This window comes from Acomys minous (genome assembly GCF_964271855.1).
Source record: "Acomys minous genome assembly, chromosome: 18".
NCBI classification, from domain to species: domain Eukaryota; kingdom Metazoa; phylum Chordata; class Mammalia; order Rodentia; family Muridae; genus Acomys; species Acomys minous.
Genome location: NC_140501.1, coordinates 41968064 through 41984207, shown reverse-complemented (window position 1 = coordinate 41984207; position 16144 = coordinate 41968064). Strand labels below are relative to the sequence as shown.

Here is a 16144-nt window from a genome sequence, read left to right as displayed (position 1 = left end):
AAACAAACAAACCTCCTTACTCTCATGTCAGGATATCACAGTTAAGTTTAAAAGTTCCTGTTATTAAAAAAGAAAAAAAGAAAAAAAAGAGCCCTGGCACGGACTGGTGGCGAGTAACATACAATTCAGCATTCCTGAGGCTGGCTATGTCCTGAATTCTATACACTCCTACAGATGTAAACGGACAGGGTGACTCAGCCGGTACAAGTGCGGGCTGACTTGTGTTCGTCCGTCCCCGGGTCCCACAAAGTTGCAGGAAAGCCCCCGCCTCTTCCTTTCAGCCTGAATAAACCACGTGCACTTTCTGACTGGACCCAGGTAGGGAACTCCAGGCTTTTAAGGACTCTAGAGAAGCACCTCTCGCTCCTCCCTTCGCTGGGCACTAACTGCTCTCACGCATCCTTCACACCGCGGTTCTTAACCACGTTCCCCCAGGAGGTCCCATGGGGCTCTTCACTAGACGTGCACCTTCATGTCCTGTGGTCCCTGTCACTTTGGGGAGACAGCCTGTCCCCATCGCCAGGCGAGCGGGTGGGAGCTGGAGAGCACGGGGTCTAGGGATGCCCTGTTCGGGGTGAGGCGAGCTGGACGGCGGCCGCCCACAGACTCACCGCAGCGTGGTCGATGTCGGCGTCCGGCCTTTGGGCGGAGGGAGGCAGGTATTCGGCGTAGCGCAGCCCCTCTCTGGAGGCCACGCCGCCACCGGTAGCCATAGCAGTGCAGGGACTCCGAGGACGCGCAGCGTTGCCTACGAGGCGACCGCAGGGACAAACTAGTATGGGCGGGGAGATTCGCGTTCTTAGTAAACTCGAAGTTGCGTTGGTGGAGACCTGAGCTGCAAGGACTCTGGTTCTGACTCTATTCCGAAACAACTTGTCTAGTCAAAGCTTAGGGTCAGACCCTGAGCCAAAGGCTGTAACTTGTTTTTTTGTTTGTTTGTTTGTTTGTTTTGCTTTGCTTTGTTGGTTTCTTTGTTTTGCTGGGTCTCGCAGGGCTGGTTGTGTCACCTGTCACCACACCCACCAAGGCTGAGGGGTGGAACTTGTTAGATCTACCTTGCCTTTCCCCTAATTCCCGGAGAGACTCCTGGGTCCCGCAGTGGTGCCTGGGTTTTCCTAACGTGACCTTCCCAGCCAGAAATAAGTACGTACATGAAAGTGAAATTACTGGAGAGAAACTGGTGGTCAAGTAACTTGCACTCACCGCAGATGGCTTTGAGATAATTTGAATATACAAAGACTTACTTTATTATTACATTTTAGGTCAGGCTTTTTGGAACAGACTTTAGGCGATAACTGAAGCTAATATGCTTTCTAACCCCTGTACTGACTTGGCTTCTGTTTTCCCCTTTATACACTTTTGGAACCAGCTTACAAGAAGGGTTGTTTTTTCCCCCTATGCTTGAATGAAAAGTTTTAGGAACTTATTAACTTATCCATGTAGTTAGTATTAATTTGCATTCTTAGGGCATGAAGGAATTTAGAATCAAGGAGGAAAGATTATTACACTATGCTAGTAACATATACCAGCCCACAAGCATGCTGGATTGGCTACAAATGGAAGCAAATGTTACAGCACATCAGAGCTTATGGAAAGGGACAGCAGCAATCACAAAGGTTTCCTTGGAGGCTCTGCCATTAAGATTGTTCAGTAAGGGACATGGTTTTTTTTTGGTTTGGTTTGGTTTCGTTTTTTGAGACGGGGTTTCTCTGTGTAGCCTCAGCTGACCTGGACTCACTTTGTAGACTAGGCTGGCCTCAAACTCACAGAGATCTGCCTGCCTCTGCCTCCAAAGTGCTGAGACTAAAGGCACAGGCCACCACGCCCCACTTTTTGTTTTGTTTTAGTTAGAAGAAGAAAACAGCTGGAAATCCCACATGGAGATAAACACAAAGAACTGAAAAGGTAGTACTTTGGAATAGTGTGTTAAGAATATTTCAAGGCCGGGCAGTGGTGGCCTTTAATCCAGCACTCGGGACTCGGGAGAGAGACGGGTGGATGGCTGTTGAGTTCTAAGGCCATCCTGGTCTACAAAGCGAGTCCAGGACAGCCAAGACTACACAGGGAAACCCTGTCTTGAAAAACCAAAATAAAATAAAATAAAGTGTATTTGAAAACTCGGAAAAATGATCGTATTATATACATTACTTTTTCCTAAGCTGATCCACAATTATCTGTGAGCAAAATAAATGAATTGGATTGAAGGCTACTTACCATTCATTCACCACCCATTTGTTCAATTATACAATAAATGCTTATCGAGCTTACGTCAAGTTTTAGGCACAGTACTGGGGCACTGTGCCTTTGGCATCAAGTAAACAAATAAGGTCTCCAGGTCTTTGGAGTTTGCAGTCTAAGGGAGGCTAATGGTGGATCCTTGCAGCTGGGCCCTAACAGTCACAGGCTGCTAGCCTGGAGCAAACAAGCAATTAGAGGAAGACTCGGTGAGCCAGCTCTTTTTAGAATAGTGCACCTGCTTAAGAGCTGGAGAAAAGCTTCCAAAGCACAGAGGGGGAGGGGGAGGGGGCTGGGGTGAAGAATAAGGCCGGAAAAACAGGGCAGCCAGGAAGGCAGTCAGCATGCTGCACTTCAGGTCAGATCTGACCTACTGAGAGCACATCACTGGCTGCTTATAGACTGTACTGAACTCCCTTCCACCACTACTTCTACAGAAGTGGCCTGTGTTAGAAAGAATCCCATCCCCAGGGACCGCTCAGCCCTCAGCCTTTGGTTCTTTAGTAGGCTCAACCTTACCAGCAAGAAAGATAAAAAACAAAAGCAGTGAGATCCTTTCCTGGCCCCTCAAGGATCTCCTCTTAGTTTAGCTCAACTCACTTTTCTGGCTTCCTTAAAAATGAAGATAAATAGCTAGGTGTGGTAGTGCACAGCTTTGATTCCAGCGCTCGCTCTGGGAGACAGAGGCAGGCAGTTTTCTGAGTTCAAGGCCAGCCTGGTAAGCCTACACAGAGAAACACTGTCTCAAAACAAACACAAAAACAAACAAACAAGCAAAAAACCACACAAAAGACCAAAACAAAACAACAGCAACAAAAGAATGTTTTGTGAAATAAAAAAGTTAGGTGTGTTAAATTTCTGTTAGTTTATTTTAACTTCTCAAAACAAACAAACACAAAAACAAAAAAAACACACAAAAGACCAAAACAAAACAATAGCAACCAAAGAATGTTTTGTGAAATAAAAATGTTAGGTGTCTTAAATTTCTGTTAGTTTATTTTAAGTACTTATACCATCTCAAAGATAGATTATAGTATGTTCAATGGACCTTGTAAAACAAAAGGCAGAGACTGGTAATATATATTGGAAACATCTCAGTAAAAAGTTTAACATTTTGTTAGGACATTCAGGAAAAGAGCACAGATCTTAATGTCTCTGTGTCTATTTTCTTATCAGTAAATTAATCAGCAGTCTCACCTTCACTGTAGGCATTAAATGAGTTAGCTTTGTAACCCTGTTAGAATGGTGCCTATTATGGGTTGGGTGTGAAGTACCCTTCCAAAAGGCTTAGAAATTGAAGGCATGGTTCCAATTGGTAGATTCAATCATTGAGAGGCCAATGGATCATAAAGATGCTGAGCTAATCAATGAATCTACTGACAGATTCACGGTTTGATGGTGCCATAGTCGAAACCTCTCAGAGGCCGGGCCTAGTTGAAGGAAGTTCTCTGGATTGGGTCCTTCAGACAACTCATATCTTATGTAGGGCCTGCCTGGCTCCCTCTCTGCTTCCTGGCCACAGTGAGGTGAGCAGCATCTTCTAACACCAGCTCACACTTGTTCCTCCTCACTGCAGGCCCAGCCAATCACTGAAAACCGTGCACTAAATCAAATCTTTCTTCCTTTTAAATTGTTTCCTTCTGGCATTTATCACAACAACAAAAAGGAACTTAACTGATTGCCAGGAATCTAGTAAATTTTTCACAAGTGTTACTAGTTCTTTTTTCCTAATTACGTATGTGAGCATATTACATTTACATTATTTCTACTCCACCAACTACTCCATGCCCTCCAACACCCTCAAATCTATGACCTCTTTTTCTATAATTAACATTGTTTTACACACACACAGTTAGTGGTGTCAGTGTGTGCATATGTTTAAGGGCTGACCATTTTGCCATCTTTCGGGAGGCACGTCCCTAGAGAAAGCTGGCTCTCCCTCCCTCAGCAGCTATTCACCCCCTGTAGCTTTCTGCTCTATGGGTAGCCTCATTAAAATTTCCCCACCCACACTGGCATGTTGACTAGTGTGGCCTTGTGCAAGCACCTCTATAGCTGAGAGTTCACGGGTGCTGCATCACTGTCATTTTCAAAAGACAATATCCTGCAGCAATTAGCCCAGTCCTCTGGCTCTTACAGTCTTTCCGCCTCACCTTCCTTAATGTTCCCTGAAGCCTTAGGCATCAGGATTTTGTTGTAGATTTTCTCAATTATGGCTATGCACCCCAGAGTCACTTATTCTCTGCCTTTTGATCAGTTATGGATCTCTATAGTGTCCTGATGAAAAAAAAAAAGAGGTTTCTTTGATAAGGGGGTGAGAGACGCACTAATCTATGGGATAAGAACAGGGATTCAGAAGGGGATTGGATTTAACCATTTAATAGCATGTTTTCCTCTAGAATCTACGACCTCTTTAGTCATGGGTTCTTGTCTAGTTCACAGTGCCAGGCACGAATGCCCTCCGGCTGAGCAGGCTGTGAGCGCAAGTAGGCAGCTGTTGGTGACTCTGAAGATGTAAGTGTCACTACTGCACTGCTGGGGATGTGTTTCTGGGCTAAGTCATTGCTCTGGGTCACAGGCTTTGGAGCAGGGTAAGGCCCCTTCCCATAATATGAGCGCCAGACCTCAGGGAGGAGGCTTGCAGGTCAGTGCCAGCTTGATTCCTCTAAGGCCTGTGACCAAAGCATGTGGCCTTTTGGGGAAAAGGGTCTGACCTTCTAGTTCTGGCAGGTAGCCAACGGGGATGGCAGTAACCTATGTTGTTTTGGGAACACCTCTCCAATTACTTGGAGAGAAAAAGACCCTGCATCCTATCTATCTTAGTTTCTTTTCTATTGCCAGGGCGAAATACCATAATCAAGGCAATTATAAAAAAGGAAGCATTTAAATGGCCTTAGAGTTTCAGAGGGTTAGGCATGGCAAAAGGAAGAGCCGAGAGTGCACATCTTGAACGGCAAATAGGAGACAGAGAAGCACACTAGAAATTTGAAACCTTAAAGTCTACCTACAGTGGAACACCTTTTCCAACAAGGCCACGCCTCCTAATCCTTCCCAAGCAGTTCCACCACCTGAGGACCAAGTGTTCAAACATTTGGGTCCATGGGGTCCATTCTCATTCAAACTACTACACCATCTTTAAAGAAAAGAAAAAAAAAGGAAAATAACAACATTGAAAGCAATAGAGGACAACACGCAACACACAACACCAACCTCTAGCCTTCATATCTGAATGACAAGGTATACAAATATCCCCTACACACACACACACACACACACACACACACACACACACACACCATACACACACACACACATACACACATACACACACATGCACAGTTCTTAAAAGCTTACTTACTTAGTGGTATATATGCAAATAAAAAAAACTTTAAATTTCTCAATTCAAAAATTGGATGTGATTCTATACTCAGTTTTACATTAAGATCTTATTCCTTCTCAAGGCTCTGATGGGCACTGAAGACAAGATAGTATAGTTTTACAACCAAGTTTAGCTGGTTAGGGGACAAGATTGTTTTAGATCAAGATAAAGAAGTTAAGCTATTAGAGTTGAGATAGGATAGATATTGAATCTCATTCGGAAATTCAGACCCAACAAGACAGGAAAGACTCTTACTTCAAACGGGACAAATGCAGATGGCCAGTTCACTATGAATGTAACATGTATAGAACTCATTACTCTCATGAGTGTCACATGGTTCTCCCTGCTGTATATAGTTTGTTTTATACATGTGTAATAAAATAAATGTATAATAAAATAAAATAAAATAAAGATTTTGTTTTCTCTTCATTTTAAAGAAAGCCAAATTAGAAGCCCTAAAAGATACATTATCATCACTGTGGGTGGTCCTGAATCTGAGATCCACACCCATGCGAAGGCTTTCACTCTGCAGAGGCGTGGCTGTACAAAGCTTCTGCCGTGGCATTATACTGCACCAGCATCGGTGAGATTTGTAGTGAAAAGGAAAACATCTTGGAGCGGAGACTGCCGCTCAGTCAGTACTGCATGCTCAGCAGGCGAGGAGCTCTGAGTTTGACTCCCAGGACCATCCACTGAGCACTGTGCCGCCTACCTATGCTTCTAGCACTCAAGAGCGGCAGGCAGGAGGATCAGAAGTTCAAGGTCCTCTTCGCCTACATAGCAGGTTTGAGGCCACTCCTGGATTACGTGAGATTCTGTGTGAGAAAGGAAAATAATGGCTAAAACTGTCCCAGGATGGTGACAAAGGAAAGAAAACGCGAGAAGATTGTGTAGCTGGACTTTTGGCTGCTTGGTGGGTTCTGTTTCCTTCTGCCCTTCTCCACCTTTTATCCACCCTCTCAACCCCTCACCCACCCTAGATTGAAGAGGAAAAAAGGACAGAGAGAAATGGTAGCGGTGTTATGGTTGGACTGCTTCCTGATCACTAGAGCTGCTAAGTTCCTTGGGACAGGTTTGAGCTTCGCTGCCATGATAGCTAATTTATTTTTCCTTTTGTTTCTTCTTTGCACACAACTACTTAACAAACTGCGACCAACTGCCACCAACCACCCACCAACTGACTAACAACGGCCAACCAGCTCTTGCGCCTCCAGCATTTTTATACACTCTGAGGAGTCCCCAGAGTTCCAAATGTCGCACACTCGCAGAAACTATCTGCTGCTGGAGAAATCACACCCCTGCTTGAGCAGGAGGCCAATCGGTCAGTTGTTGTGGACATTCTGAAGCAGCCTCATATCCCGCCCCTGGGATCAAAACGAAAACATACTCTGATAATATTTTTGTGTTTTTCCAGAAACCAAAATTCTCACTGCCACTGTTTATATGTGATATTAAAGGTAATGTGCAGAGGGTGTGTCGTTAATATTGCGGTCCCAGATGTAGTTGACCTTCTCATTTTACTCAGCAGCCATTATCTTGGTCAGCGCATAGGCTGTACTGTAGGTCAAAGCGTAGGAGGAAGACTGTCCAAGGAAGGAGTGGAAAGAACGAGAACGGAGGATGACTGGAGACCGCTAGAACTAGCTATGCTTCCTTATACGAGGAGGCCCCCTTGGAGGCTCGGGACACATGAAAGCATTCTATGTGAACAGTATCACAAGCAGCTCGGTTTTGCCAAAGCTTAAATCATAGAAAAGATAATAAAGATGGACCAGGTTGGGGGAAAAAAAAAAACAACCCAAAGTCTAGATATCAAACATCTTTAGATAATAAGCAAAGGCATTCAGGGTTTATTTTAAACATCAAGGGATACTGAACGCAGTTGTAACTTGGTGTATCCGTTAGCATTTTGTCACTAACGCAAAGAACCTGGGAGGGCGGGTGGAGACTTAAGGGAGGAGGGGTTTATTTTGGCTCACAATTTCCAAAGGTTTCAGTCCTTGGTCCCTTGGTCTCTGCTTTTCCTAGACTGTGAGGAGGTAGAAAACAAAGTCAGGAAGCATGTGGGAGACAAGAACTGCTCACCCCATGGTGGCCAGGAAGGAGAGAGAGAGAGAGAGAGAGAGAGAGAGAGAGAGAGAGACAGACAGACAGACAGACAGACAGACAGACAGACAGACAGACAGACACAGAGAGAGACACACATAGCAAAAGCAGATCTTGAGATAAGATCCATCATTCAATGGCTCCCCTTCCATGACCTACGTCCTCCAAATAGGAACCAGCTTCTAACATGACTTCACCGATGGATTAACCCATTAATGAATTAAGAGCTTTCCTGGTCCAAACACCTGGTGAAGTTCTGTCAGCGGACAGCCAACACGTAAGGTTATCAGGAGCATCCTATCCAAACCACAACACACGATGATGCGCACTCATGCTTCGTGTGCTTCTGCCACACCGCTTACATGGAAAAATGAGAGAAGCTCGCTGAACTGGATTTAATTTTAAAACATGATTACTCTTCCTATTGCATGGTTACTTGCTAAAATACGTACCTCCTGGAACACTATGGATTCCACATTAAGGTAGGAAGACAGTGAGACTCCTTGCCTTTGTCCCTTTAAATGTTCCAGAGAGCTGGCTACAACAAAGACGTATAGCCGTGGGATGGGTGTCAGGGCTAATCTTACATGGGATTTTTAAGGCAACGTGAGAAATGAACCCAAAGGAAGTCAGGAGGGGATGTGTTCTTTTTTTTTTTTTTTTTTTTCAGTTAATGACAGCAGATAATTGGCTAGCCAGGTTTGGCCTGTGTCAAAGGAGGTAAAGTGCCCTTTGTGGAGATGGCCACTGTCATCCAATGGGAGAAAAGGGTATCTGTGCCTTGCAGGATTGTCTAATGGTCACCCGGAGCAGCATCAGCTGCTTGGGTGCCAGCGGCAGATAATCCCTTGGAAGAAGAACTGGCAGAAGTACACACATACTCACGTTGTTTTCTGGAGCCAATTTGCATTTTGTGCTTTGTCTGTCTGAGCCAAAATGGCATTAAACTATGCCAAACCTGGTTTTCTGATTATTTTCAGGCTGATTGAAACTGGCACATGACATGGTTTTATCTAATTAACCCACATGTGGTACAAAACAAAACAAATTTGAAATGGAAAGCTCTTTCTGTCTTCATTGAAAGGCAGAGGTGAATATATAATTATTTCGTCCTTGTCTCTCAGCCAAATTTGTGGTTGTGGGAGGAGATATTTTCCTAATAGATAGCAAAACAAATTCTATGTATTCTGTGTCTATAATTTAGAGTGATTATGTTTTATATTTTCCTAAATTGAGCATTTTTTAAACCAACATCTGGCTAAAAAAGAACTATGTAGGAGAGATGTGCTTGCATAAACACAAAGGCTGCTCTCTCTGCACATCCACTTCTGAAACCACATGCACAAGAATCTGTCTCCTACCAACCAATTTCCCAATTCCCTGGACATCAACCGGGTTCTACAATCCAATTCTGACATTAATTATCCTAGAATTAGCAGAATTAGTGCAGACCCACAGGTTAAGAATTTGGTCCCACAAGATTGTCCCCACTTCAGATGCCAACTGCAGGTTCCAGAGAGCCATCTGGGTTTCTTCTGACTGACTGGCTACAAATGATGTGTGTGTGTGTGTGTGTGTTTGTGTGTGTGTGTGTGTGTGTGTGTGTGTGTGTGTTGTACTTTTTATTCTTTATGTTAGAATGTGCTTGGTTCCTCTGGCACCCACCCCTTTCCACTCCACTATCATAAAGTCAGATATGGTTAAAAAGGGCTTGTATTGTGTTACTTGTATTATGTTGTATTCGTTACTTATTTCCATGACAGAATACCTGACAACTTAGGAACGGTTTATTTCAGCTCGCAGTCTAAGGCTACACACCCTTCTGGTGGGGAGGTCATGCTGCATGGGGAAGCCTGGAGCAGCTGGTCACATTGTAGCCCCAGTCAGGAAGCAGAGAGTGGTAAAGGGCTACTTTCAGTTTGATTTCTTCCTTTTTCTTCAATCTGAGACCCAAGCTCATGGACTAGAACTACCCACAGTGTGCAGGTTTTCCCACCGTGATTAAGATAATTTCCTACAGACAAGCCTAGATTCACACCTGACTAGATAGCCCCTTTAGGTGATCCCACATTCTGTCAAGTTGATATTGATATTCACTATCGCGGGGCTCATTGTGAGTGACATGTCTACAAGGGAAAGTTTAAAGTATTGCATTTGCATCAATGCCTGCCTGTATTTGTTTTCTATCTGCTGCCTTAACAAGTTGTGTAACACTCATTTATATTAGCTCATGTGTCCACAGACTCTAAGGGAGCTCGGCAGCGAGGCTCTGCATTCAGTTCTTGTGGTGATAGGACTGAGCCCTGAGTTTTCCCCCTGGCTATGGGTCTAGGAGGCCATTACAGCTCCTTAAGGCCCCTTCCCGGCCAGCAACAGTGTGTCATGGCTCTTGTGCTTCAAGTCTCTCACTTCCTTCTGCTCCGTGACGACGAAGGCTGCGTTTAAAGAACGGAAGTAGCCTGAGCCCAGCAGGATCAAGTGAAGCCACACGTGGTGGCGCAAGAAGGCGTGCTTATGCAAGAGCTGCTGGGCCACACACCGAGACCCTGTCTCAAAGACAAATAAATACATAAATAAATAGATGTAGGAGTTTAATTATACTTGCAAAAATCCCCTCGTAGTGATACCTAAATTAATGTTTGATTAAATAAGAAACAAAAATCTTAGGGAAGGCAGCCTTTATAATCCTGCCTACTGTTTTACCTACTTAGCTATTTATAGAACAACCAATATCTATAGAATAGTGAAATATATATATGCATATATGTACATACTTCTATCTGTATATGCATACACATATTTCCTATGTATATCTTCCAATAAAGGCCCAGAAGCAATGATACTCCAGGGGGGAAAAATGTATATGCTTAGCACCTAAGTCATAATTCCCAAATTAATAAATTCCCAGTTTGATAAAACATGGCTAGATGGAGAAATGGATAATTCTATTGTCTGAGGCAGGAAAACTTTAAGTCTTGGCCACCTTACTATATCAGAAAGTAAGGGAACGCGCAAAGAGTAGGAGGAGGATGTAAAGGGCAGCAAGAACGGACTCTCACTGACCAAATGTGACAGGGAAAACAAGAGTGTTTGGTACCTAGTCGGGTATTAGTAAGCTTAAATGTTGAGGGTGGACCCCACTCTTATAATCATCAGGCCTCTAAAGGAACAAGATCTGAGCCATATCTTTGGTCTTTTGTAGAGACATGGCATTCTAAACTGCCCAAGAGTTCATAAGCTACTGTCTAGTAAAGAACGAAGCCAGGCCACTCTCCTCTCCCTCAAGAGCTAGCCTAACTGAGGGGCTGCAGAGACGGCTCAGTGGTTGAGAGCACTGATGAGGACCTGAATTTGGTTCCCCACACCCACAGTGGGTGGGACAGGATCATCACTTGTGACTCCAGATCTAGGATGTTTGATGCTTTAGTTTGGTAATCTCAGGCATTTATACTCACACACACACACACACACACACACACACACACACAAACACACACACACACATATGTAAGTAAATAAAATTAAATATAATAAACAAATAAACAGTAAAAATAAGCCTTAAATATAGTTACTACGTGTAGTACTGTCAACCACTTGGGCAACAAAATACTCTACAGACACTTTAAGAAAGAGTGTTAAAACCTACCTACGACTCTTAGGCTGCTTCAATGGTCCCTTTAGGCAATGACCACTTTTACCCTTGGGAACACCTCATTTTCATGAAGTCTGAGTTATAAATGCCACCTGTCTTCTACCCTGTTCTCTGGGCATCTTGTATGGATTAATTCAACAAAGATGGACAATGACCAGGGAACTTAAGGGAGTCCGGAATGAAATCCCAGAAACAATAGTAACATATTATAACCTACCGAGTAAAATGACTAACCATTTAAAAACAAGTGAAAAGGGTTTTTCTCCACTCCAAGGAGAATTGCAGTTAATGTAGAAGGAATGATGAAGTCTGAAATCACTATTTTAAATTCATAAATGATTCAGGCAAAAAAAAAAATTCCACGAATGTGAGAACCAGTGGGTAAAAGTTTGATGAGGAGCTGGATGTTTACATAGCCTCAAAGTATCTCCCCACAAATTGCTTATCAACTGCTTGTTAATTATTTAAAAGCCTCACAGTGGAGAAGCCCAGCATGTGTCATCTTAAACTAAGTGAGTATAGTCTACACTGCCAATAACAGGACAAGCCATCACCATGCATTTCCCAGTATGTTACACTGAGAGAAACAGCATCCTACCAAACCGCTTTGCTTGAATCTTGATTCAACAACAGGCAAAGGCAAATTAAAAGACACTGCAAAGTTACTGGCCTGTACTCTTAAAAAAAAAAAAAAAGAATCAAAATTATTAGAAAGGAGGAAAGTGGGGATTTTTTTTGACCCAGCTTGAACAACATCAAGGAAACACAACAATTAAATAGTCCAGAATTGAACCGTAGGTCATGAAGGTGGAGCAAGGGAAGAATTTTAACTCTTTGTTTATGAAGCCTTTATTGGGGACAACTTGAAACAGTTGAATAGAGAATTTCACGTATTAGACGGGGATGTGGGTCAGTGTTAAATTCTTGATTTTTATGTGTATGCTTTGGTTGCTTAAGAGGGTGCCCTGATTGGTAAGATACGTACATCAAAATATTTAGGAGCCATAGGACGACCAGACGAAAAACACTTAAGCGAAAGAAGAGCGCTTGGGAAACTCTCCTTGGATTCAGGTTGGATTCCTCGGGTGTAGGATTTATGACGTCAGTGCCTTTGAAGGTGCTGTGTTTGGAGAAGGGACCTTTGCAGGTGCAACCATTAAATTGGCTGAAGTCATACTGACTGGATCTGAGCATTTATGAGGAGCGAGAGACGAGACAGACTCAGAGAAGAAGTGTTGTGGTGGCCAAGGGAGAGGCTGCTGTCTCATAGCTGCAATCCAGGGATGCTGAGGATTTCTGGCAAGTATCAGAAGCTCTCCCAGGAAAATACAACCTTGCCAACACCTTGACCTTTGACCATGGAGCCTCCAGAACTGAGAGAGTAAGTGTCTGTTATTTTATTTTATTTTTTTTATATTTTGGTTTTTCAAGACAGGGTCTTTCTGTGTAACCTTGGCTGTCCTGGACTCAATTTGTAGACCAGGCTGGCCTTGAATTCACAGTAATCCACCTGCCTCTGCCTCCCAAGTGCTGGGATTAAAGGCGTGTGTCACCATGCCTGGTGCAGTGTCTGTTATTTTAAACGATCCAGCTTGTGGAATTTATCTCTGGCAGCCCTACAAGTGAATTGATGCAAGAACAACATGTCATCTTAAAATTCCTGAACCATTGCTCCAGCCCCCTAGTGAAACGTTTAAGAAATGCTACGTCCTTTTTCTACACACACACTTTTATATGCTGTTGCCATAACTTTTACCAGCCACACCCTCAAAACACCCCAGATGTTGTCTTTAAAGAATCTAAACAGATATAACAAAAATGTTTACTGAATTATATCTGAAGCTATTTTGGAGTTAACACAGCACAGTAAAAATACCTCAAAATATCTGACCCAGAGATATAACCCAGTAACTATGAATATAAATGCATGTATAAAAGTCAAGTGTTATACAACAACTCTGAGCTGTGTTCACCATTGTAAAAATTAAGAAACAATATTTTTTAAAATATTGAGTGTTTGTGTGTGTGTGTGTGTGTGTGTGTGTGTGTGTGTGTGTGTACATGCATACAGTACATGCAGACTGAGGTTGATACTGGCTACCTTCCTCAATTGCTTCCCCTTATGTTTTAAAAACTGATTTGTGTATGTGTGTGTGTGTGTTTGTGTGTGTGTGTGTGTGTGTGTGTGTGTGTGTGTGTGTGTGTGAATGCCTCTGAGCATGTGCCGAGACTGGAAGAGGCATCCAAAGTCCCCCTCCATCTGTATCTATTTTTTTTTTTTTTTGAGGCAGGATCTCACCCTGTGTTTTTGTAGTTGGGCTGGAGCCAGATGCTGGGGTGAAAGCCTGGTAATTCAGAAAAAAGCACTCAGCTGACCTTCCTACTGAGTGGGCGTCCCAGAAGAAAAAAAGCCCTTCCTCCCTCTCCATACTGTCTTTTTGTTGTTTTTTTGGGGGGGAGGTTTGAGACAGGGTCTCTCTGTGTACCCTTGGCTGTCCTGGACTGGCTTTGTAGACCAGGCTGGCCTCAAACTCACAACAATCCACCTGCCTCTGCCTCCCAAGTGCTGGGATTAAAGGCTTGCACCACCATGCCCTGGTCCTTGCTGTCTTAAATACCCTTCATTCAACTCAATGTCCCTCCTTTCTACTTCCTGTGCCTCTCTCTGTCTGTCCTCTGGACTTCCTCTCTATCTTTGTTTTTTTTTCCCCCATGTTCACTTCCTGTCACTCTGGCTACTTGCTCTACCTCTTGACCTAGGGTCAACTTTATTTAATCCTGTTTACAGAAAGCTCTTGGATTAAAGGTTTATCCTAAAGCTGAGCCACACCACAAATACTTCTTTACAGTAAACAGAAAGCTCTAGGATCAAAGACTGGGCCCGTACAACAATTAGAAACAGGTTTTCACAGTTTGCTATGGGATCAGGTGTCCTGCAGCGTGCCCAGGGTGCCCAGCTTGGTATGTGAGTGCTGAGATCTGAACTCCAGTCCTCATGACTGCCCAGTAAGCACTTTTAAACTGAGTCATCTGTTCAGTCCCTTTGATTTTTGAGATGGGGTTTCTCAGGAGTTTCTCTAGGCAATTGGTAAGAAACCAATTGGCTAGAACGGCTGGTTAGCAAGCCCCAGGGATCCTGCTGGCTTCCCTTATGCAGCACTGGGGTTTTCACAGGGGTGCTAGGTACCTGAACTCATCCCCCTTGCTGCACAGCAAGCACCCCCTGAGCCACTTCTCCATCCCCCAGTAAGGGAGCCTTGAAAATTCTTAAAATTCTCCTTTCAGTCATCTCCTTAGAACGCAGCTCAGCACTCCAGTCAGAATCAAACATCTGGTTTGAAGAAAGGATTGTTGATGGAGCTCAAGCCCAAATCTCCGCATTACTGTTCATAACTGGGTATGTGGGATTAATGTTTGCTTCCCACCACGTTTAAAAGCCTGCAGTGACATTCCCTACCCAGAAGCACATTTGGATTAAATGTGCCTCAACAAGGAAGAGTGGCAGGATGATGCGAGGGTATTTGAATTTGTTTTGTTTTGTTTGTTTGTTTGCCTTTAAAAAAAAAAAGCTACTTTGGATAAATAAAATTAAGAAAGAGAAAAAAAAAATGCTGTTTTTGTTTTGGTCCCAATTGTTCTGGTGGCCAGACTGTGACTATGTGAAGGTTGGAGACAAGTCAGCTAGCTTGTCTAAGTCTAAAATAAATACCCAAACCTCCAACGCTGCCATCTGCCAACTGCACTACTTTGCTAGGATTTTTTTTTCTTGTTTTCCCTACATGATCACCATGCTAATTTACTGAAACCACCGGGGATTCAGGTGCCTTGGGTCCACTTTCGCTTTTCACAATATCGTGCAGTGTCCCTGCACTCCGGCCATCAGAACATAGTGACCTTTGCAGGCTCAACTGTACAAGATAAGTAACCGAAAGTACCTTTTGAAGGAGCTGGGAAAGGACTGTCTAGACAGTTACAATTTCTTACCCCAGTCATTTTTCCATTTTTGCTTTTACTATATTCTACTGAAAAAGTCAAGTATTAAGTTCACCGCCAGAGCCTATGTTTTAGGATGCGGTGTAAACATATTTCACTATAACTGCCTTGGGGGCTAGTTGATGTCACTTCAGCAACACCATATACAACCAGTCCCGTCACAAGCAACAATAAAGACGCCATATTTGTTGTGCATACATCCTCCAGGTCCTCAGCCAGATGTTCTAAGGAATGACAACAAGGCCCGAAGTTCTTGTTGCTTTCTTTCTGTATCAAGGTAGAAAACTACAGAGCACCACGGCCCAACCCTCTGCAGGGCTTTTTCAGCCAGCTGGACCCCAAGCCAGGGCCTGATCATTCACAGAGACCTCAACTAGATCGCTCGGATCTTCAAGCAAATTTCATGTCCTGCCCACCTTGCCGCCAGCGTGTGAGTGGAACATTCTTTTTCTCCATGTTTGTCTGAGGGATGCAGTGCGGTCCTCTGTGGGTCCCTCTGGTACATGCTTTAGACTCGCCATCCCAATATGCTCTACTCCCTGGACTCCTGTCTGGCCCTCGGTCTGGGTAGACTGCGGCATCCTCTGTGGGAATTCCCACCACTGCGGAAGTTTGGCTTAAGTCCAGGCTCGGGCTCTTGGTGAGCCGAAACAAAGTGAACCACTAGAAGCAGTTTAAACTAGTATTTCAATACTTCTCCCTATACTTTGCTTTCTTTGCCTTCTGAAAGCTGTCCCTCTTTCACAGAACAGTGTTGACCTAATCAGAACCGTAAGCAA

At 43.8% G+C, this 16144-nt stretch overlaps 1 protein-coding gene across 1 annotated transcript in view; it reads right to left on the bottom strand.

The window, feature by feature from the left end:
* Window positions 1–768, bottom strand: part of DNAJC15 (DnaJ heat shock protein family (Hsp40) member C15) — a 67112-nt gene extending 66344 nt beyond the window's left edge. Inside the window, exon 1 of the mRNA XM_084767977.1 lies at window positions 612–768. Coding sequence (XP_084624103.1) covers window positions 612–713 — 102 coding nt within the window. The 5' untranslated portion in view covers window positions 714–768. The remainder of the gene's footprint in view (window positions 1–611) is intronic.
* Window positions 769–16144: the final 15376 nt, after the last annotated feature.